At 41.2% G+C, this 23,629-nt stretch overlaps 1 protein-coding gene across 1 annotated transcript in view; it reads right to left on the reverse strand.

Annotated features, from left to right (window-relative positions):
• Positions 1 to 6,729: 6,729 nt before the first annotated feature.
• GADL1 (glutamate decarboxylase like 1) overlaps positions 6,730 to 23,629 on the reverse strand; it is a 142,989-nt gene continuing 126,089 nt past the window's right edge. The window contains exon 14 of the mRNA XM_034661767.1: positions 6,730 to 7,743. Coding sequence (XP_034517658.1) covers positions 7,570 to 7,743 — 174 coding nt within the window. The 3' untranslated portion in view covers positions 6,730 to 7,569. The remainder of the gene's footprint in view (positions 7,744 to 23,629) is intronic.

Below are 23,629 nucleotides of genomic sequence, written 5' to 3' on the forward strand. Positions count from 1 at the left end.
CGCAGAATGGGAAGAATACTGACTTTTCCGGCTCTCAGCGGAGGGGAGGTAACACAACATTAAGTTGAAACTGTACGGGAGTTGGAAGGAGGCGAAGCCTTGGCAGCCCCTGGCAGAATCTGATCTTTATCCTGAGAATTGAAATCACTTGCCTCCGTGTAGCTTATAACCACCAGGACGGAGAACGAAGATGACTGTTGTCAACGCGATTTCAATGTTCATTTCAGGAGATTCTCGCTCAGAAAGTTAAGGCTGTAAATCAGTGAAACTCTACTGTTTGTTTTAGGAAATTCCTGCCGACTAATTTATCCAGACAAACATTTGACTCATCTCTCCCATCATGACCAAAGAGTGCTCACCTGCAGAAACAGCTTGCTTATCACACAACAGTTTATTTATTAAGACTTACATCGAGACTCTCACCTTGCTGCGCCCAAGAGCCCTAAACTATTCCATGATGAACTGTGTCCCAATCGGTTTGCCTTGGAGGAGCCTTCTGAAGCCACCCGAGCACAGACTTGAAACCTGCAAATATCTTCCTCCAACACCCGCCTTCTGAGACACCAAGACTCTTCCAAGCCAGGGCTCCCTGTACTCAGTAGAGCTAAGAAACTTAGCTTTGCTTGACCAACAGGTTTTCTGAAGGTCTTTGCAGAGTTGGCAGTGGTCAATCCTAAGAGCAAACAGAAAGCGAGAGATGGGATCGGTTTCGTGTTCTAATCTGGCTGCAGTTTGGTTAAGTAGATCGGACAAAGCCCAGAGCCAATGTGTGGATGCAGCAAGGGGGGTATTGCTACAGTCCAGAGGAGAGGCAAAAGAAGTTTGGAATTTGGATGAAACAATGAGGTTGAGTTAAATGGGTGGATCAGAGACATGTCTTGGAGGTAAATCCAATAAGGTTTGCTCATAGATTGGGCAGTGAGGGGGGAGAGAGAGGGAGACAAGGTATCAGGCATGAATTATACGTTTTGGTTTGCTCACTAGATAGAAACTGACGTCATTGACTGAGATGGAAACACAGGCAAAGAAACAGGTTTGAAGAGGAATGCAGGATTGGAGTAGGAAATCATGAGTCAGTTTTGGGCACGCGGAGTTTGAGTGAGACACCGAGGGGAGATGTCGAGTCGGCATTAACACAGTGGTCCTGGAACTCACAAAGGTCTGAAAACAAAGCAAGGACCAAATACTCAGAAAACACTTATTTTCACCTTCATGGTGGTCCCTGTAAAAATTTCTTAATATTTCTTAATATTCCAAGTCAAAAGCCTTCTCTACAGCCCTCCAACTTCAAAGGCAAGAAGCAGACAGGAAAGTTCCTGTATTCTGATCTGAGAAAGGCACCAAGACAGCATGATACAATGATAGCCCTCTCGACCAAGCTGGTTCTTGATGCTTTTGTTTGCCAAGTAACTGTGGGGTGCCAGGCACGGTCCGATTCCTAGGATTCACCCAAGACGACTCTTTCCTCTCCGTTATCAGCAAAATGAAGACGTTGATAGCCTGGGCTCTGGGGTGAGGTGGATTTATATCTGACCGTTGGATCTGCTACTCACTAGTTTGGTCATCTCGGAGAATTTTCTAACGCTATTTGAGCCTAACAATAATTCCCACCACGATGGCGTCTCAATGAGGACCGTGTGAATGTACTAGCTGGCCTAGCACTTGGCAGGTGGTACGGACTCGGCAAATGTTAGATATTGTTGCAATCATCTTTGGTTCTCCATGTTCGAGGTTTCTTAAACTTGTGGAATCTGACCACGAGAAACACTACACCTGTAGGACTAAGAGGTTAAAGACATGAGACACATTATTTTCTCTAATTTGGCCCTATTGCCCTCCACATACACCCCTCCATCCGCAGGCCTTTATTTTCAGGGTCTGGGTAGCCAGTGTTTCATTTAACAAGTCTCATACCAGTAAAGAAGGAAGTAGAAAACAGAATGAAGATGGAGAGCCCTCATTTTTCCCCGCATGTGACCCCAGTTGAACCTGGGGTTGTCTTTTGTGCTCTTAGGTGATTTTTCTCTGAAGACCTGCTCAAGTATTCCTTTACAGTAATGCTGCTATTTGAATTGGCTCCCTAAAGCCAGGAGCTTCCTGGAAAGGGAGGCTTTTTATGCATCCAGTTGGATTAAGCAAGGGTAATCCAATTTTTCTTGAACTAAACCATATAAAATAAATCTTAAACAAATTTGAAAAAATCAAACCATTTCTAATTTGTTGGAATGAATCCCCCCCCCATAAGATCAAGGTAGCACAAATGGAATGTGATCGAGGTAGGGAGACATAAAATTGCTTCAGACTGGAATCAGGCCAGTTCTAATTATATTAGGTGACTTCAGACTGGCTTAGGTTAAGAGAAATGAAGCTGGCCCTGAAGAGGTTAAATGGTATCTAAATATATATATATATATATTTCCCCCATCTCAAAATTGGCTCTAATTGAGTTATGGGGATTAAGACATTTCAAGGGGCTTAAGACATTTGCAGCAGGATTACGTAACTGTGAATGGGACAGAGCTGACTTGCTCAGCTTGAACCAGCTAGACCAGATTCCAGTGTAAACGGAATCAAACTTTATCAACTTAGGTTAATTTCTGAGCTGTCTGGAAAAGTCATGTTTTCAGTCACTGGTGTCACTCAAGGCATGTGCTACCGTGGCAAAATTGCGAGTTGCCTGCCAGTACCCATCCTCCTGCTTCTCTTTACCACTAACGAACTACTTCCGTGGTTGTGGGCAGCAACATAACCTGCTTTGAAAAAACCCACAAAAGGGGCGCCTGGGTGGCTCAGTCGGTTAAGCGTCTGCCTTCAGCTCAGGTCATGATCCCAGGGTCCGGGGATGGAGCCCCACTCTGGGAGTGGGAGCCTTCTTCTCCCTCTGCCCACTGCTCATTCTCTCTCTATCTCTCTCAAATAAATAAATAAAATCTTTTAAAAAAAATTAAAAAACAAAAAAACAGACCAAAAAAATACAAAATTTCTCATTCTTCCCTGAAAAGAAGGTGTGGCCAATGAAGGGGTGGTGGGTAGCTTCCGGGCAAGTTCCCTTCTATCTCTTGCTGCCTGAAATGTAGAGGAGATGGCTAGAGCCACAGTGCTCAGATGACACCCATGAGTAAAGCTTGATGATTGAATCCATCTCTAAAGATGGCAGAGCAAAATATGGAAGGCTCTGGGGTCTCTGACGACAGGGGGGAGGTACCATCCGTCTGTTACAAAAGCTGTCAGTGCCCTTTCCAAATCTCCTCAACATTCACCAATCCTGCTCAAGGCTTTGGTCAGAAGCACCTGCATTCTCTGCTTGAAGACCTCCCAGGCTCTGGAAGCATGATTAAGGTGGTCAGGGAACTAATGCTCCTGGGATCAGCTCTCATCCAATGAATTCACCAATGCACTAAATACGCCTCCTCCCACCCCCTCAGATGGGACATCTCTGAAGTACGGTCTACACTCTTTCCCAGAGGTCTTGGGCAGGCTTAGGCCTCCTTTGCCACAGCATTAATTTGCTCACTAATGTTCACTATCCTGGTTTCCTTCCCTTCTGTCACTCCACTACCTTCCGAACAGTGTTTCCTGGGATTACCAAGTGAACAGGCTGCTTGCTCTCAAATCCTTGTCCGTGTCTGCTCACGGGCTAACCAAATGTAAGGCGCCATCTCCAGATTATCTACGTTGGGACCTCTTTTGAACAGAGAAAAATAAACCCCTCCAGAGAAACCACAATTAATTGGATTTTCTGTTATACGCTGCTATAGCTCGTCGTCTTTGATCCAGTTAGCAATGAGATACACTTTTAACCTCAAATCCCTTTATGTTACTAGCTCTTTTTCCAGTGAAGAACCATTGTTAAAAATCAAAAGCCAAAAGCAGAATTTAAAAGTCTTTTGACTGAATAAAGCTCTGCTGACTGCTTGAAGAAATATTGAAAATTATATTTTAAATGCCTATATTTAGCAAAGAAAATTTCAGTGAATAAATGGCCTCTACATTGACAACTCTAAAGGAAATCTCAGTCTTCACTTGACCCATCCCCAGCATTTGATATAGTTGATCACTCCCTCCTTCCCCAAAAATGTTTCTTTACTGAGCCTGTGGGTTACCATTCTCTTAGTTGTTTCTCTGCCTCATTGGCCGATTCTTTTAAGACTTTATTGCTGGTCCTCTCCACCTTGAGCTGAAGTCCCAGGCCTCAGTCCTTGTCCTGCTTCTTCTTTATATCCCTGAACACTCTCTGGATGATGTCATCCAATCCCATAATTTGAAATAACATCCTATGTTGATGGCTATCAAATTAATAACTTTAGTGCCAAATTCCCCATGAAATTGAGACTCAAAAGTAATGACTTACATCTGATCTGGTTGGCTGGTGGAGACAATTCAAATTTTACATGACCAGAGCCAGGTAAAACTACTTTTTGGGGTCCTTACCCCAGCGATGGAATTCCTTTCTTATAGTTGCCCAGGATGAAAGTATAGGAAATTCTCCTGAATTCCTCATTTCTCCTGGAGCACTCGGCTTCATTGGTCAACCCTATCAACTCTGCATTTATTATTTTTTTTGTCTTGAAAGAGTGAGCGAGAGCATAAGCTGGGGCAGGGGGAGGAGATGGGCAGAGGGCAAGAGAAAGAGAGAGAATCCCAAGCAGGCTCCATGCTCAGCACGGAACCCAACATGGGGTTCCATCTCAGGACCCCAAGATCATGACCTGAGCTGAAATCAAGAGTCAGATGCCCAACTGACTGAGCCACCCAGGCGCCCCTCAGCTCTACATTTAAATGCCTCTATAATCTAGAATAGGACCTTTTTTCATCACTTCCCTCACTGGGACTCTGGTATAAACAAACTGTCATCATTTCTTATTTGAACTGTTGCAGTTGCCTCCCATTTGGTCTCCCTGATTCCATGCTTGCCCATAGACACCCTATTCTCCAAACAGTAATCAAAGTGATTCTTCTAAGATATAAGTTCAATCACCAATACCATGTTCAGATTCTCCAGTGTGTTTCTGTCTAAACCTAAGTCCCCACCCACAAGGCCCAGTGTACTGACTTCTGTGACTTTATCATCTGCCACTCACCTCGTGATTCCCTCTGCTCCAGCCTCACTTACCTCCATGTTGGTCCTTGAACATACCACAAATGCAGTTCCTCAAGCCTTTCACTTACCATACCGTCCATCAGGAATGCCCTTTCCCCAGATACCTACCTGACTCCCTCCCTTGCTTCCTTAGTCTCCCTTCAAATGTCACCTTATTAGAGAGGTCCCACCCCAATCAACTTTTCTCCAATAGCCCACCACTCTCTCCTTTCCATCCTCTTTCCCTTTATTCTCCTTGATTTTTCTTCAAAATACTTATCACCCCTTGACTTGTTACATATTTACTTGTGGATTGTCTGCCTCAACTAGACTGAAAGCCTCCAAAGAGCAGGGACTTTGTCTGCCTCATTCATTGCACATCTCTGGCACCTGGATAACTGCTTAGGACACCATAGGGACACCATCAATATGTTCATTGTGTGAATGAATTACAATTCACATTTTATCGAAAAACGATTCTTGATCATTCAGTCAAATACCTGATTGGGTGTGGAATATCCGAAGGAAGAAAGAATGGAATCTTCAAAGTGTCTGTTAACAGTTGTTCTCTTCATTCATCAAAGAACTATCATCTCTCAAGAAGAGGCCCAATGGGAGCTGACATGTGGCTATCTGGTTCCCAAGGCTTGGCCGCATGGAGGACTAAAAACTAAATATGAGGCAAATTCCACCTTTGTTAGAACTGCTTTTTCCATTTTATTCAAGGTGTTACCTCAAACACAGACAGCTTCCAACATGTTCCCTCGATTATTTAGCTAAAATGCCAGAGGGACTCAATTCACTTCTAAAATGTATTGAGACAACCCAGTAACGAGGAGATGACAGGAAAAGAAAAGTCAGTGACAGGAAGTGTGTGCTAATGTTGCTTTTTATTTCATGAAGCCAGAATTATTGCAAACATCAATTTCAGGCACATTTCATGTAGACATTAAAACAAAAAAGCAACAAGGTATGTAAAACATACACACGCACAAATAATTATCACTGGAGAAGAAAAAAATTAGGAGAAAAATTAAGATATTCTTTGACCAATGGAGATATTGAGAAACCACATATTCTAAAGTGAAAATATGGAATAAAAGCAAACAGTACACATCTGCTATTTACTCTTCAAAATTTAATCAACAAAAGTTAATGATATCGTATGAAAGGTTATCCAACACGCTAAGTCTAATACTTAATCGCTCCTCCATCTTCTGCCTTCCAAATCAGAGTTCTCATTAGAGTCACAATCTTACCTTGTTGAACTCTGCACCCACACCTCTGAATTTTGTTTATTTCTTAGTCTAATAGAGTTCTAGAAATCCAGGACCAGGATCAGAGATAGAATTATAACCATCCACTCCCAGGAGAAATGGAGGAGGTGTTTGCACTGAAAGGCCTCTAATTCCCAGATTCTCTGCCTAATATGAACCATTTTATAGACTACACTGACGTTTCAAAGCTTGAGAAAGGGAATGTTGTATAACCCTGGACTTCATTCTGGTTATTTCCTATAAGCAGAGAGCAAGATAAGAAATGGGCCCTTCACGCTGAAACAAGTACACAGTAAGAGACATCTACCTCTAATGTCTACTACAAGCTATGACACAAGTGCTTTGGGAAGTGAATTAGGGCTATTGCTTTGATTGAAAGGGCCATCCTACAAAGCGTTTGTCTTTATCCTTACTTCTAATTTAAGTAATTTAGAATAGATAATGGTCAATTTTAGCTTTTGAGAATAAACATTCAGCTGCATAAAAGATATATCTTTATAAAGTAAACATCTTTAATAGTCTCTCCCTTTAAACATAGTTTTGATGTACTTCTGATACCCCTAAATATTAGTGCTACAGATGCCACAGCCGTATCTTCAGACACTGGCTCAGGTCGCTGAAATATTAGGTATCTCTTTGCTGGAAAAATTATTATTGTTGTTATTATTCAGTCTTTAGAAGGTTTCTAAACCACTGGTTCTCAGATTTTTACCTTGCCTCAGAACCTTCTGGAAAGCCATTTAAAATATGTTGAGTTGCGCACCCAGAGTGTCTGATATGGTAGGTCCGGGGCGGGGCTGAGAATCCGTATTTTTAACGAGTTCCCAGGCAATGTTGATGCTGCTCGTCTAGGGACCACCATTTTGAGAGCCACTGTTGTCAACTATTAATTTATATGTTCTTTAAAGAGCAATGGAAGCTTAGAACGCAGGCCCTACGTGGTACTTACTAAACTCTCTTCAAGGCTGTGTCCTAAAGACAGGTCTTGAGAAAATCCCCTTTTCACTTCCTCCTTTACAGCGACAGTAGTGTCCAAGCAGCTAAAGAGTCCTTCCCACTAGTTGCTTAGCATTTCCGTTTGGCCACGCCAGGCCAGGGCGTCTTTCCTATTTCTCCCCAGAAGGGCTGCAGTGTCTGCTGTGTCCCCAGATGCCCTGGATCTGGAAGCCTCCCCAGGACAGGACCCATGCCTCTGGGGAACCAAATCCACAGCTACATGTCTCTCCCCAGTCGGTCTATCTCATCCAGGAGGAAGTCCATGTCCTCCCGGCTCACTTGAGGGCTGATCACCACCTGGCGGAAGAAGTTGACCTTCCCCCGGTGGGGCTGGTAGCCCAGCATCAGGCTCCCTTTCTTCATCATCCGCTCCTTAATGGTTGGGGCCACCTGCACGGGGCGAGAGGAGGGACGCAGTGAAAAGACCAGAGCACATTCCAGCAGCATTCCAACCAGTCACGTGATACCCACTGCCACTCACTGTGGATCCCACCCCCTCGCACACATCAAGGTCGGTGTTCATAATAATCTACTGACAACTCACATCATATGAAGACTGGGCCAAGGGCTTTAGATAAATATAATTCACTGAATCTTCACGGTAACTTCACAAGGGAGATACAAATATCCCCGCTTAGGGATGAAGAAGATGAGGTGCAAAGAGATTAGACAGTCTGAGGTCCCACGTTGGGAAAAAGTGAGTGAAAGAGCAGCAGCGTCAGTCCAGCACACACTTTGAAACCTAAATCATTATGCGGGGCTGTCTCCTTCAAAACAAATCAGGCTTAAAAGCGTCAAATGGTACATTCCCAACTTTGAACTAAAAAAATGGTCCAGCTCAGGAATTTTAAATAAAGAAAATTAGTCTTGGGTGGGGAAAAACACATACACAAAATAACAGCCTTGTGTTGACAGTTTACCAAGGAAAACACTAATACGGATATTATGCACAGTTCTGTTTTGAAGACTAATAGTTTATTAGTTTATTAATAGGATATGTGACACACAAACACTCTTATTAAGAGGTGTAAAGGTAGGAATGAAATAGGAAGCCGTGTTTTTTTAAAGATTTTATTTATTTATTTGACAGAGAGAGAGACAGCCAGCGAGAGAGGGAACACAAGCAGGGGGAGTGGGAGAGGAAGAAGCAGGCTCCCAGTGGAGGAGATGTGGGGCTCGATCCTGTAACTCCAGGATCACGCCCCGAGCCGAAGGCAGACGCTTAACGACTGAGCCACCCAGGTGCCCCAGGAAGCCCTATTTTAAAGATTTTCAGGTAACACGGGGAGAAGGGGACCTGATAATCCAAATGCACAAATTTTCCTAAAAGTTGAATGTTTGAGGAAATTAGTCCAATTTAAGGAACACCTGGGAACATCAGTCTGTTTTCATGTCGGGAGTATGACCACCCGAGAACTAGGTTACAAACTTAAAATAGTGAAGCAGATCTTTGAAACACCAAGTTAAAAAAATTAAGAGTGACCTCTTCCTGGCTTGGAAAGACAAGGAAAGGTTTTCCATTTTCCTTTTATTTTAACTCTTTCAAAATTTCTGAGCTTGTCCTATGTAAACATAAAATGAGAATAGAATGAGTTTCTGTCCTCATCTTCCCAGAAAGATGAGACTTAGTTAATCCAGAAGGGAAGAATACATACATAAGTGACACCAGCCATGGTGTGCTTTGAAATTCCTTAGGTGAAGGGCATGCATCCCAGTTCCCACCAGCCCGTCTCGGGGTGTCATCATCCCACACCTCTCTAGCTTTTAAACATACCTATGTTTTGCGAGATACCCCCCTAAAAACAAGCCAAACTACTTCATCTGACACTCAACATCATCTTGATCTGTTGCAAAGCTTATGGAAAAACTGGGTGTTTTCGACCTCTAGAGGTATTCTATGCCACAGAGCCATCTCAAGGGACGTGCGAGGATAATTTTAACTAAGTACTTTTTCCCCTTATGTACAAATTTTAGAATCTAAATCTTGCATAACATGGACTCCACTATGCCTACAACAGCAAAAACAAGCATCCAGTAAGCACAACCACATTGCCATTCTAGCAAAATACTGGAGTTCTCTCACCGCATAATGAGACATAGAAAGGAAAATCTATGAGCATAAAAGAAAAAAAAATGTAGAAAAAGATGAAATTAGAAGTCAAGTTAATGAAAAAATATAGACCATCAAGTTCTATAGATTTCTGGAAACATGTTACAAATTTTATTCTGAGCTCTTCAGAGATTAGAAAAGTAGGCTTAAATAATTATCTCCAATATCCTAGCAAAATTTAGTGACAAGTGTTCCATGGATGCAAAAAGGAAGCAAGGAGTAAGTCTCTACATACCTAAGCTCCATCCTTAGCTGTCTGAAACCCTTACATTTGAATGTTCCAAGCATCTGCTAAGTTTCCTTCCAAAGCTCTTTATTCAGGTATCAGTTATTATTGGAATCGTAAAAATCAAGTGAAATGATACATGAGCAAATGAAAGGTGAGTGCAAAAAGAGAGTGCTTTCCATAAAAACTAAGTTGAATTCTTTGGAAAGTCTGGATAAAGGGGGGACTGCTAAGCATCGCCGCAAGCTAGGTGTGGGAGGAGAACTGGAAAAGCCTTCGAGCAGATTCTATAGTCCAGACTGGTTCGTCACACAGATGGCCATACTGGTGCCAAGGCCTCACTCTGCTTACAGAAACTCCTGGCTGGAAGGGGCAGATGATTCCTGAGGAGTGTAGTTACCGTAAGAAGAGTAGAGGCCCTTTGATCATCAGACCTCTAACCAAGAAAAGCGTCACTTACTTTTGGAAAGCATTTAGAACTCCTCACTTGCTGGGAAAAAACAAACAAACAACAGCAACTTTCCACCGAAAGATGGGGAAATGAATGCACATAGATATCGTTTAAGTTAAAATGTTTCATCATGTGTGCATCACATTTTTTTCTAGGCTTATTGGCTTTAACTGACCGCTCCTCCTCCCCATGGGTAGGAGGGGTTCTGCTGCGAACATGGATGTGAAGGGCGCGTGTGCACATATGTGCATGTGTATGCTCTGTGTACGCACTATCACATGTAATTTAAACTTGCAACCCACCATTTCTCATGCACTGCTCTTGAAATCTTCCTACTTTGTCACAAAGCAACATGGAACCATGGTGTGACACAGGCTCATGGCAAAGGCACTTTGAATTCAGAGAACAAGTGGGCTCTTGAAGGTAAACTGAAGGTCTGAGAGAAAAACGGAAGAGTGCCATTGCTGATACACATAGGAAGACCCGGTTCACATAGGACAAATGTCTGGCCAGGAGAGTCACAGATTATCCATTGTAGAGTGCACGGAGTGCGGTTCTGCAAACTTTTTTTTTTTAATAAAAATTCCTTTCATATTCATCTCCATCTTCCTCTAGGTACCAGGGTATAACCGGCTCTGGATTATAGTCAGTTTTAAATTTAAACCAGGCGTGTGCTTGGCTCAAGCCTAATTTGCATTGTCTATTCCCGTTTACTTTTCAATAACCCTATTTCCCCCTCCCCAAATGATATTTTATGCCTTACCTTTGGAGACCATTAGAATTTCGATTCCAGCTCATAAAGTGTCAGAGGCTCACATGCGGCAATTATCAAAATGAATCTGTCAGGTTTGCATTTCTTGTAAGCAAATCAAAAATATTTTCTAATGGGAGCAAGAAAGATAAAAGAGGGCCCCTCGGACATTTTAATATAAAGATGGTTTGATCTTTAAAATTCTTGCTGTTGTGGAATGTGCTTCCATGGCGAAACTCATGGCATGGGAACCAAACTTCTAGGGCAAATTTTGCCCCTGACTTTCAAAAATTATAAATACATGACTACACATCTATGTGACTCAGAGAGCAAAGTAAGCAAGAGTTTAGCATGACAACACATATTTTATTTATCCATGAATATATGATTCATTCATAGAGGTGATTACTCCCAGGCAAGGGGGGAAGAGCTCTTTAATCTATGAATCCTTCATGGGAAAAGCAAGCCATAAGCCACACCAGGACTGATATTCATTAAATCTCTATCACAAATTACAATTGTCGTAGTAGTACCAGTTCTTCTTGTTGTTAACAAATATTTTACCAACGTTTTACAATTTGCAATGAGCTTTCACATATCTGATTTCCATGAACTCAGGTTAAAGCTTGTTTGAAAGGAACCCACGTTTACAATTTAGGGACCCAGAACGTTCTCATTAACAGCCCGCTTATCACATTTGCACCTAAATAATCAACCATTTTCTATTCCTAAAACTCCAGGCGCAATCCAGTGCTGGGTAACCTGGATATTCTCTTTTGCTGATCAAAGCAGAGAAACAGTCCTAATCCGACAGGATGGAATATTCACAGGGGAAAGAAAATATGCACAAACTAAATGTAAGTATCTGAATATCGCCCCTAAATGGAGCATGCATGGAGGAAAGCAATTTGGCAGGAGTGAGATTGCTTTCCAGCTCTCAATTATTTTGCTGCTGGTTTTCCTTCAAATTGTAAATCAAATTCTATTCGCATGCCTCAGTGCCCTGGTCCCTGCATCTTAAGTGGGGGAAGATCCTGACATTTCTATTTGGTTGCACAGAAACTTAATCGACACGTTTCTGTAGGATTGCTGTCCCCCCCCCCTTAAATTATGTTCCAGCAATGATTTAGTCATTTAAAGAGAATTTTGTTGTCACACTCCTGCAGCATAAAATAGCATTTGATACTTACAAGTTGCTTAAACTGAAGGGAAAAAAAACAAAACAAAACTCTCTCATTCTGGCCAAGTACAGTGATTTGATAACAAGTAACTGACCAGACACCAGCATAGCCTTTTATGAAAATAAAATTTTAATGTCCATAAAATGGTATTTCTTCTGAAATACGCATAACATATTTAAAGTTGACAACAACACATTTGTTTTCAATATGCAGAGTGTTTCTCAAACCTCTGTGAGGAAATATTTTTTCCAGTGCATTACAGAAATATTTTTGTGAACTATGATAAAAGTGAACTATTGATTGAAATTGAATTACTAAATAAAAATGAAATTAAAAAGACAATAATTACAACAAGCCCATTTTTTAAAAAAAATTTAAATTCAACAGCAGAGTTAATCTATTAAATTGTCATAGAAGTTTCCAAACGGTAGCCCTTGGGTTCCATATTTTTCTTATTGCAGACTGGTAATACTCAGTTTATGGATCTGCCTGGGGCTAGAGACCACATTTTGAGGACTGCTGCTCTGTTTTAACTCCCTTGGCTTCTTGTGGGTGTATAAAATTTTAGTTAAAATCTTGATATTATCTTGCATATTTATTTATGCTTATCGCCATGGTCTCCATACCCCTTTGAATGTAATCCATCATACCACGATCCCTTAATTTCCTAAATCATTTCCCCATTGTTAAATCTTGGACCTGCTTCAGTTACAATGGCATTTCAGTGAAACCATGGACCCAATCATGAAAACTCTAAATCAGTCCTTTAAAAGTTAGTCCAGAGATGATAATAGTAAGTGGTTCAAAATGGTCTAGACTTGAAGATCTATAGATAACTTTCCCCATTATTTGCTGTGCAGGTGAAATCAAGTCACATTTTTTTCACTCTCAGAATACGGAGCATCACAACACCTAGGGTGTCTGCGAAGACAAACCCATAATTAAAAGAGGGGATCCTTTTGCAACGAATTTGAGAGACAAACCCTAGATAAGCTTCTACTCTGACTCTAGTCAACAGTACCATTCAGAGCTTCTAATAAATCTAGACGGACTTGTGTTTTGCTAAATTCTCCCAGAAACCATGAACAAATCAATGCCCCGCAAACTCCAGGTTTTAGAGCTATCGTCTCAATTTAATTAATGTACATTTCATTTTTCCCCAAGGAAGGGAAGATTCTTTAGGGGTAGGTGGCTAAACTCATAATAATTTGCAGATATTATGGGTAGAGCATAAGGTGGGCAGGCTAATAAGCTGAAGAGTAAATTATGAGAGTTGTATTGTAATTAACATCTTGTTCTAAGATTATCTTGCCTAAAGAAACTTCTATTGAACGCAGAAAATGATCTACAATAATTTTCTCTATATAAAAAGTCACTTGGAAAGAGTTTTAAATTTCCCTATATCTACTCCGCTCATACCAAAGCTACACAGTTCCATGGATGGTTAAGCAAATAAACACTGAGAAAGGAATAAAATGGGGGCTCAATGCAGCTGCTATATTTTACTGTTATTTTAGATCTGAGGGGCAAACTACTCTTCTTTAAAGGGTCAGATAATAACTATTTCAGATTTTGTAAGCCATACAATCTCTGTTGCCAATACCCAACTCTGTCATCATAGCATGAAAGCAGCCCCGGACTATATGTACACAAACGAGCAAGGCTGTGTTCTAATAAAACTTTATTCAAGGACAATGACATTTAATACACGATTTTCACATATCAAGAAATACTAAGCTGCTCTTGATTATTTTTCAACCATTGCAAAATGTTAAACCCGTTCAGAGCTCCTAGACTAAACATAAATAGGTAATAAACTAGATTTGGTTTGGGGCATATGTATGGACTTCCTGGTCCACGCAGAAAGATACACTACGATATGTAAAATCTACCCCTTCAAAGGAAAAAGTACATAGAAAGTTCTGTTTATTGGGTTTTTTTTCAGAAATTCTACAGTGAGTCAGGAAATGCTAACAGTTTCCTGACCCTCCTTCTCCAGCCGAGCGTGAAACCAGTACACAGACTGGTAGACGGTCACCGCGACTTTCTTCCAGAAGTTATTTTCGAGCAATCACAAAAAATAATTTGCTTCGTATCTTCTTCCTAAATAATCTGGGTTCCCAGTAATTTGGGTTCAAATATAAAGCCTTCTCAGTACGAATATTATGCGCTTACCAAAACTCATAGAACTATGTACCTTAAGAGGTGAATTTTACCTGTGTGTAAATTTTGAAATGAATAAATCAATTCATTGAAAAAATAAAAGCCGGTCTAAGATGATAGGTAGCTATGTGAGAGAGCCCCAGTCTCCTCATCTCCAGGCAGGAGATGGTAATAGTATAGTACTCCTTCACACAACTGATAAAATATGGAATACGATATTACAGAGCAGCATGCAATGCTGTGAACAGGTGGTACACAATGGAGATAAGTATTCTTATTCAAGAAAAGTCCAGAACACAAATTCCGCAAAGGAAATGGAGCTCGAAATTGGGATGTCTCCTTCCAGTTCTCCCACTCCCTTCATGTCCTTAAGTAAATCACTTAATGTCTCTGTAGGCCTGAAATGAGAAGGGTCACTGTAACCACTTCTAGGTGCAAAAGATATAAAGCTATTTTGGATACAGTGGCACTTGAAGCTTTTCTTCGTGGTGAGGCTTTTTTTGAGGTTCTAAAGCACATTGGATCAAACATTTAAATGTCCCCACCATGCTTGGGGCACCTGGGTTGCACTGTCAGTTGAGCATCTGACTCTTGGTTTCAGCTCAGGTCATGATCTCAGGGTCCTGGGATCCAGCCCCCAGTCAGCTCTAGTCTGCTTGCGCATTCTCTCTGTGTCTGCCCCTCCCCCAGCTGGTGCACGCTCTCTCTCTCTCTCTAATAAATAAATAAATCTTAAAAAAATAAAATAAATGTACCCACCATGCTTATTAAATGTAATTCACATACGATTATGGATGATTTCAGGTGAGTTGTGGGTGACTAAGCTAACATCATCTCTTGGGATTGTACTTTTTCTTTTGCATTTTGAGGCTGTTTTTATATGGCCACCAAATATTTTTATATGCCCCTATTCAATTCCTCTGTCCCCCCATGCTAATTTTGCCTGATGGCTAAATAAACTAGCTCTGTTTACGAGAGTAAGCAATTATCCAGTTTCCTTACAACAGATCAATTTATACCTGTAATTATCAATAGCATCCCTTTCATTGTTATGACTGAGTCTAGATGTTAAGTCACAGGTTTAGGATAACCATACAGAGACCAACAAACTAGTTTAGACTGACCTGAGACCCAGTTCGTGAAATTCTATGTGACTTTGAACAAATATTTAACTCCTCTGGGACTTACATTCTTCTGTCAATAATCCCTTGTAAGATTGTTATGTGGACTAAATGAGATAATATATATGAATGCGCCAAGCACAGAATTTGGCATCTACTAGACACTCAATAATACAAACTAGTCTTATTAATATCTTACAATGAATTTGTTTGTTATCAATTTATATTCATAACTGGTCTTTTATTACACTATTTCATTACTATCTCTTGAGAGAGGAGCATTTGAAAGTTCTGTGAAAACATGATTTGTAATTTATTCTTTCTCCCCAAAGCAACTAAACTGTATTTAAATAATTCTTAGAGGTTGTGAGTTAGCAGGTCTACAAATTAAATCTTATATCTCATGTATGCCACTTCTATATTAATTTTCTATTTAAGTTCCAGGTTTTTTCCAACATGGGCAAAGTAAGCTCTTTTTTCCTTTACAAATTAAGACAGTGGTTGGTCATTTAGCAGTTTGGTGGGGGAATGGGGGGCAGGAAGCAAAGAAGCTTTCCACTGAAATGTATTGTGGGCAAGGATGAGTTCCTATTGTATGCTAGTAATTTCTCTGTGTTGTGTAAGTATTTTGCAGAAAACAGATATTTTCCAAGCAAAAAATTTACTTCTTCTTTGGACACATGAAAAGGTCATATACTGAAAAGGTCATTTGTCCCCGTATTCATGAGCTTGTGTCCAAAATCGTACAGTCTTCTCATACTGTCCCACTGCTTATATTTTCATCAAGGAAGACTGAAGAGTAGTATTACGAGCTCCCCAAATACACCTGAAGACACAAATTACCTGGATTGGGCAGGGCGGGGCAGGGGGGCACCAGCCCAGAGCAACTGGTTTTGAATCTCAATGGGTTAGACCTGATGGTCTTTACATTTACCAGGCACTTCAAATGCTTTTATCACTATGCAAGTCTGGGAACATGGTAAATGACAGTCCTTTTAGCAAGACCTCAGGAGAGGCAAAGGTAGGGTGAGAGGTCAGCGATGTTTTGGACTGGAAAGACAATTTTGAGCGAGGAGGGGAGAAGAGATTAGGAATCTTCCCCTTCTTGAATTTCTTATGTCAATTTTGTAATAAAGTAACGACTTAGCCGATGATGAAAAATGAAAAATAAAAAAAATAAACCATTGACCTTCAAAGAAATTGCTGGCCAATTTTCTATTAATCATAAAACCTGATTAAATGTTGAAAATACTGAACCATGGCCCAGGAAACAATAAAGCTTTTTCTTTTGATTGCTTGGAGAATCAATTTGCCTCTTTCCATATATTTTCTGCCATTCCCTACCTGTCCAATTCTCTTCTTACTTCTGTGCGCAATGCTCACTCATTCCCTTGGTATCTGCCCCCCTATAATTTGAGCTGAGCTTTGCTGGTATAAGTCTCCTGAGCTTAAATTATGTAAAATTGGTGGTCTACAGCCCATGAAATCAGAGGAATCATTTCAGCTTGGCAGAACTTGGAGAAATAGGCCACACTTAGACTGGACATACCTCTTTTCAAATATGGATTTTTTATCCTTATTTTCCTCCAGAGTATCTCTCAAAAATCATACATGCACAAAGTAAAAAAGTGTCTCAACTTAAAAGAACTGTCCAGTTTATGCCCTTTCCGATATGGAGGAGCTAAGCCACAGAAACAGAGGTTAGCATCCTGGAAAGACTGAAGAACACAGTCAGCTTCACATTTGGTGTTTACAACGTGGAAACGACAATGACAACGATTCCAATAAACCTAATGTCAGTCATACATTCAAGGCAGCCGAAATGAACAGTCATAAAAACAAACCAAACTGAACTGAAAGCATTAGCTGAAGAATGGACACAATAAACGTTTTACACACTCGATAAGCAAAAACTTAATCCTCGATGTGTCCCAGCAGCCCTCAAGCTAATAGCCGCTCAGTAACTGTTGTGGGCCAACTCTGGAGTTTTCGCCCATTTGGGGAGATCCCTATATTGTTCCTTAATTTGACAAGCTATTCAGTAATTCTTTCCTTAAAATGACAACTGCCGTGGGGTGGTCCCACCTCGCTAGGGGCATCTGTGGGCATCCGTGTCCAATGTTTTAGATTGTTGCAAAGACTCTTTTCATTTAACGTCAGAAGGTCAAGGGTGCTGAACACTTCTCAATGCTTGAATTAGACCTGCTCAAGGAAGAGACGCGGTGCCCCAAATGCCAATGATGCCTCTGCTGAGAAACTTGGATCACGAGCCCCATGTGCTCCAGGGATCCCTCCCACTCTCTTTCTTGACACCTGGATCCCTTCAGTTTCTCTCAAGAGCTAGGAACCTTGCTTTGTTCCAGAACAGAGGACCGCAGTTGATGGGTGAGCAAAGTGAATGAGATCTTCGGAAGCCAGCAGTCCCTTTTGTTATTGCCCCTTAGATTCTTTTCTTTTTGTTTTTGTTTCTTCCGGCTTGATTGAGGTACAATTGACAACTAAAAATTGTGGATAATTACAGTGTGCCATGTGATATCTTGATACACACATACATTGTGAAGTGATGGTTCACAGATTCTTCACATATTCCAGAAGCATCACTCCACATGAGAGGAGAAAACAAGTTACAGTCCAGGTTTCTCTCTGGGACCTCTGGGCAGTGGTCGCTATTTCTAAATACTGCATCTGGCTGTCTGAGCAGGGACACAGCTTGGAGATTGCCTTTAACGACAGGTGGCTCAGACTCCCTGGGTTTTAGCCACACGGAGGCACATTCATATCTCTCCCACACACTCAGGTGAGGTAAGGTGAGGTAAGGAGCACCGGATAAGCAAAGCCGATGAGAGACTGATTCCCTTTCCCACGGGTTTTTCCCAAGGTAACTTTCCCTGAGAATTCTTTTCCCTTTAGATATTTGGCAATGGGCAATTAGCAGCTGAAATTCTGTCTTTTGATTCCGCCATGCCAATGAGACACAGCCAATGGGGCTGTCTGGGGCATAAATGCCAAAGCCCTACCTGGGGGTCCAGGCACAGATGTGGGAGGTGGTCCTGTGTGGGCACAGCAATAATTTTAAGGTGCAGAATCTGCATTTAGGCTTGGAGGGCTTAGCTTCCTGAGTAGCAGAATTCTTGGTTTTTCTAGTAGATTCTGGGAGACCTCTTACTCTGCCCAGACTGCCAGTGCATCCGAATTAAGCCTCAGTGAGGTGCCCACCGGCCTGAATCACCCACCTGCAGCCACTCTGGTTTCACCCACACTGCAGCCTTATCTGGTTTATAGATTGGGGGGGGGTGTGTTCTGTTTTTGTTTTGCATTGGTATTTATTTCTGGAGTAAATTGAAGTCCAAATCGTCTTTTTGATCTTTTTTTAGTCTGGTGGAATACAAATGGCCATTGTCCACCCCGAAGTTAGCTGTACACACGAGCTGCACTCCTCCCTCTTCGCATGGCTTTTCTTTGCATGTCTGTTTATCAGTGCTTTTCACATCATTTCCTGCACTTTATTAATTGAGCTCGAGTGCATCCTAAAATGCCTGGTGTTTCAAACTCAGAGGCAAAACCTGAACTTTTAAAGACAGATGTTTCATGTACCTTACTTTTCTTTCTTTCTTTCTTTCTTTCTTTCTTTCTTTCTTTCTTTCTTTCTCTCTCTCTCTCTCTCTCTCTCTCTTTTTTTACTAAATCAAAGAGAGGTGCCATGAGGATATTTAAAAATAATTATCGTTCCTGTATTACTCATAAAAATATTGAGAAAATAAGTGTTCGGTGTTCCTCACTGAAATCTTTATAAATGCTCCTAAAGGATTTTTTTATAATTAATGCTGTAAATATTAAGCAACAGCTTTTCACAGCAACCCAGACAGTTTTCTTAGGTAACAAAATGCTCTAGGCTTGCACATTTTGTGCAAATTAACAAAAGTGATTATCCATTCTTCCTTATGAAGCTCACTGAACACTCTTCAACCAGTGCTTGACATTGGAAGTTGCTTTTTCCTCAAAGTCATGGTGGTCCAGGTGGTTGTCGGGGGCTCCAGACTACAGAGTAATGCAGAGGGGAAGTGGGGCTGCCCCAGGGGCTAGAAGGAGGCTGAGCAGACAGGCCCTTCATGGCCTAAACCAACCGCCACTTGACATGTCTTCTATATTGGAGTTTTGTGCAAGAATTTGTTTGACAAAAAAAAGGCTCTTCATTTAAAAAGATCCAAGTTTGAATTTGACTGGCAATGTATTTATGATTATTATTCAAGGTCAGTCATTTGGAGATATCTGAAAAATACTCCCTCGGGATGTTGGCTAAGGGGATGCTTCCTATATGCTGAGTTTAAGGGGAGAGGGGAGTTCTTGGTCTGACGTTCTTGACCAAGTTGGGGAAGCTGAGGGAAGTCACAGAGAAGCATGTCGCTTTGCTAAAACCAAGCTTCTTTTGATTGAGAGTTAAGGTTAAGTCATATGTTGCCCAGCTATGTTAGAATAGAACCACGTACATAGTAATTAGTCATTTCACATAAGTGAACCTCAAGTATGTCCTAGTCCAGCTGCATAGCAAAGCTGTATCACCTTCCCATCTGAGGGCTGTTTTGCTTCTCGCAGATGATCATTATTCCATGCCTGTGTTTTTATTCTCCCATAATCCCCCCGGAGTTTCAACGTATCCACTTGCCATTTGAATGGCTTCCTTTTGTAACTGCTTGTTTCATGAGTTCCTTGACCATTTTGGATAATCATCTTTCTCTGGCTGACTTAGAAGAATGCTTTATTACAAAGAACATTAACTATCTGATTGCTTTACGTGTTGCAAGTTATTTATGCATATATTGTTATGACTTGTACAATCAGACCTATCAGCTATCTATGTATTTATTCCAACTTTGGCTTTGTACTTAGCCTTATACACCAGTTAAATAAGTATTTTTTCTGATTTGATTTCAGGGCTTAAACCTTTAATTCATTTGAACTTTCCATTTGTACCTTGCACAAATTAGAGATACACTCCCTGTGTTTAACCAGGCGTCTCCACACCACTGATGGAGTAGGTCTGCCTTTCCCCAGCATGCATTGGGAATGCACATGATGAATATTCCTATGAATACTTGGGTCTGAGCTTTCTCTTCTGTGAGATTGATATGTCTATTCTTAGAATAATCAAGCTGTTTTATTTATTGCAGTCTATAAAATATTGAACTCCCCTTTCAGTATTCACCCTTCTTCTTACCTATTACTACCCAGTTGGTCTCTTAGATGATATCGAAAAATACTGTGACAATTAAAATAAAAAAAAAACCCTTTCCATTAACATGATTAGAATTATATTCATCTTGCATATTAATTGGGGAGGATTAATCTTCTTATTTAGAATTTTGGTGTTTTTCAGTTTCTAAATGAGGTGGTTTTGAAAAATATGGCTGCATAGTTTTTGGCATTCCTCCCAAAGAGATTTCCTGAATTGGAAAGGATCTGTGGCAAGCCAGTTACCGATAGGCTGCAGCAGGTGCTGCGTGGCCTCCAAGGTGAGCTTAGAAGAGGTGGCCCATATACAGCTGGTTCTCAAGGACACTCACTTCTTGAAGTCCAACTATCCAGAGCCCACCACCCTATGATGAATCCCAGGCCACCTGGACAGGCCTCAGGTAGGTGCTCTGGTGGGTAGCCCAAATGAGGTCCCAGCCAAGGGCCAGCACTGACTGTCAAATATGTGAGTGAAGATGTTTCCAGAATATTCCAGCTCTAGCCTTGGAATCACCCTCAGCTATTTTAGTCTTCCCAGATGAGACTCCAGACATCCCACTCCCTCTGGGCTCTGTCTGAATTCTTAACCCACAAAAGCTATGAGCCTAATAAAATGGCTGTTTGAAGCTGCTACATTTGGAATAATTTGTAAAACAGAAATTGTTACTGGAACGTTAAGGTTTTTTGGAGGGGGGTCCTTAAAGTTTTATAGTTTTACAGTTTTCTTCTATAGGTACTGTAATTGATTTAACTCTTAGTTATTTAATGCACTTTTTACTATTGTGGTTGATAAAATTATTCTGACTAAAATGCTGCCTTCTGGGGACCCCTGGGTGGCTCAGTCGGCTAAGCGTCTGCCTTCCACTCGGATCACGATCCCAGAGTCCCCGGATGGAGCCCCGCATCAGGCTCCCTTCTCAGAGGGGTTACTGCTTCTCCCTCTCCCTCTGCCTGCCCCGTCACTCCTGCTCTCTCTTGCACTCTCTTTCTCAAATAAATAAAATAAAATATTTTCAAAAAGAATAATATTAGATAAAATGCTTTCTTCTGATATAAACTTCAATTTTCCAGCTCCTAGATTCTTACTCTTTGTGTAACAAAAAGCTTTTTGATATTCAACTTTACACATCTACTATGGCCAATTTCTAAAAGCTTTTTATGTGATGCTCTTGGGTTTTGTAGAAACATAATCACACAATCTAAAATGAACACATGTGGGGCTTGTCCTCTGCCATATTTTAAAGCCCATGTCTCTTTCTGGTCATCGCACTGGTCAGCACTCCCAGAACAACATTAACGCGCAACAGTGAGGGCAGATGTTCCTAATTCGTTACTGAGTTTAATGAGAAGGCTTTCCGTGTTGAATATATATTAATCTAGTACATCGTATAAGCAAACAAAGGATATCACTGTGACTTCACCTGTAAGCCTTAACATTAATTTTGGTCATTCAACATATATAAATAAATATATATATTTGACTTCTAAGGATTTTTTTCCTGCTTCGTTTTAAGTGGGAAAAATCATTTTGGAATACTTTCTTCATTTACTAGTCCAGAGATAGGTAGAAAATGATGAAATTGCTTTTTTTAAGCCTGCTTTTGCTTAGCTTTGGAAATAATGGAGTTCTGCTGAATGGAGCAGTAAAAATGGTACGCGTGCGGCAACACAGCGTGTGACGCTGGCTGGCTTAATCCATCTCCTGCGACAGTTTTTGGGGATCCAAAAAACACGACATAAATTAAGTTTTTCAACCTGTGTGAGTGGATTATTGTGTAGCTCCCTGAACTAATCCTCTCATCTTTTAACACTGTTCTGACCCAGTTTGGGGAAGTATCTTAATATCTTGTTCTATTTCGCTGACCTCCAGGCAGAAGAGCCAGAAATATCTGCATTTAACAGGCAACTTTCATCTTCAGGCTCACAAAAGGGTCAGCTTTCTTTAAAAAAGGAAATTGAAACCTATATCACGAGGCAGCTTTTTAGGTGATTTTACTTTCTCTTTTATAACCCGGACAAATAGAAGGCAAGGCTTTGGAATAACGGAAGTGCCTCAGAGTAGCACGTACCTACCAATGGAGGGAAATCACAGTCTGTTGACTGCACCTGCTTCCACCTCACCATTGATTATTTGTCAAGTCACGGGCACTCACCCCAGAAAGAAAAGCAGAAACACATGTGGGAAAGATGCGATAAGGCTGGGTTGCTAGAACAAAACCCAGAACAATAACCCACCCAGACGAGGAGTGGGAGAGTGAAGGGCTCACAGGAGGCAATAACTGAGATTTCACAGCGCACTCTGGTTACCCAAGTGATGGCTGGGAGAATGGATGTGTTCTGGTTGGCAGATGGGGGACTGATTGGTGGGGTCTGTGGTAGATTTTATTATTGTTCTTAATTATTCATGGGTCCTGCCTGCTATGAGAATAGGCGTCCTTGTCTGGAAACCTGCAGTGTCTCCCTATGGCAGGAGTACTGGTCGCCGTTCTATTATTACGTGGTCAAGTCTGAGCTGAAACTTTAAGAGCCCATTGTGTGTGCTTCCACCAGCCTTTGCCTCCTTTCCCTTCGCTGTGAGGATGGCATGTTCCAGAAGGGAGCTCCTCTTTCAGCGTGGGTGCAAGGATCAAGTCCATGGGGCAGAACGAAACTGCCACTGACCCACAGCAGACATGGCATGTAATCAAGAAATGAATCTTAGTTACTATGAACCACTGAGATTGGGCATGGGGGGGAGGGGGCTCATTTGTTGCAGTTGTATAATTAAGTGAAATCTAACTAACACAGCTCAAGCTAAGATGTATTAGGCTAGATCCAGGATGAACCCTACCTCAGAGGAAGCTACATAACTCTTGTTTGGCTCTAGTTTTCCCTGCATTGGACACGGCTGACCTAAAGCCCTCAAACCCTAAGGATACCACACACTTAGATTTCCATAGGCAAAGTCAAGGCAACAACTGGGTGATTCTACTATTTTTGTAAGATTTATTTACGATGACATATAAAGTGCCAGTGAGTAGGCACTCAATGATTTTCAGTTTTTT

Source organism: Ailuropoda melanoleuca, chromosome 6, assembly GCF_002007445.2.
Source record: "Ailuropoda melanoleuca isolate Jingjing chromosome 6, ASM200744v2, whole genome shotgun sequence".
Classification (NCBI taxonomy): domain Eukaryota; kingdom Metazoa; phylum Chordata; class Mammalia; order Carnivora; family Ursidae; genus Ailuropoda; species Ailuropoda melanoleuca.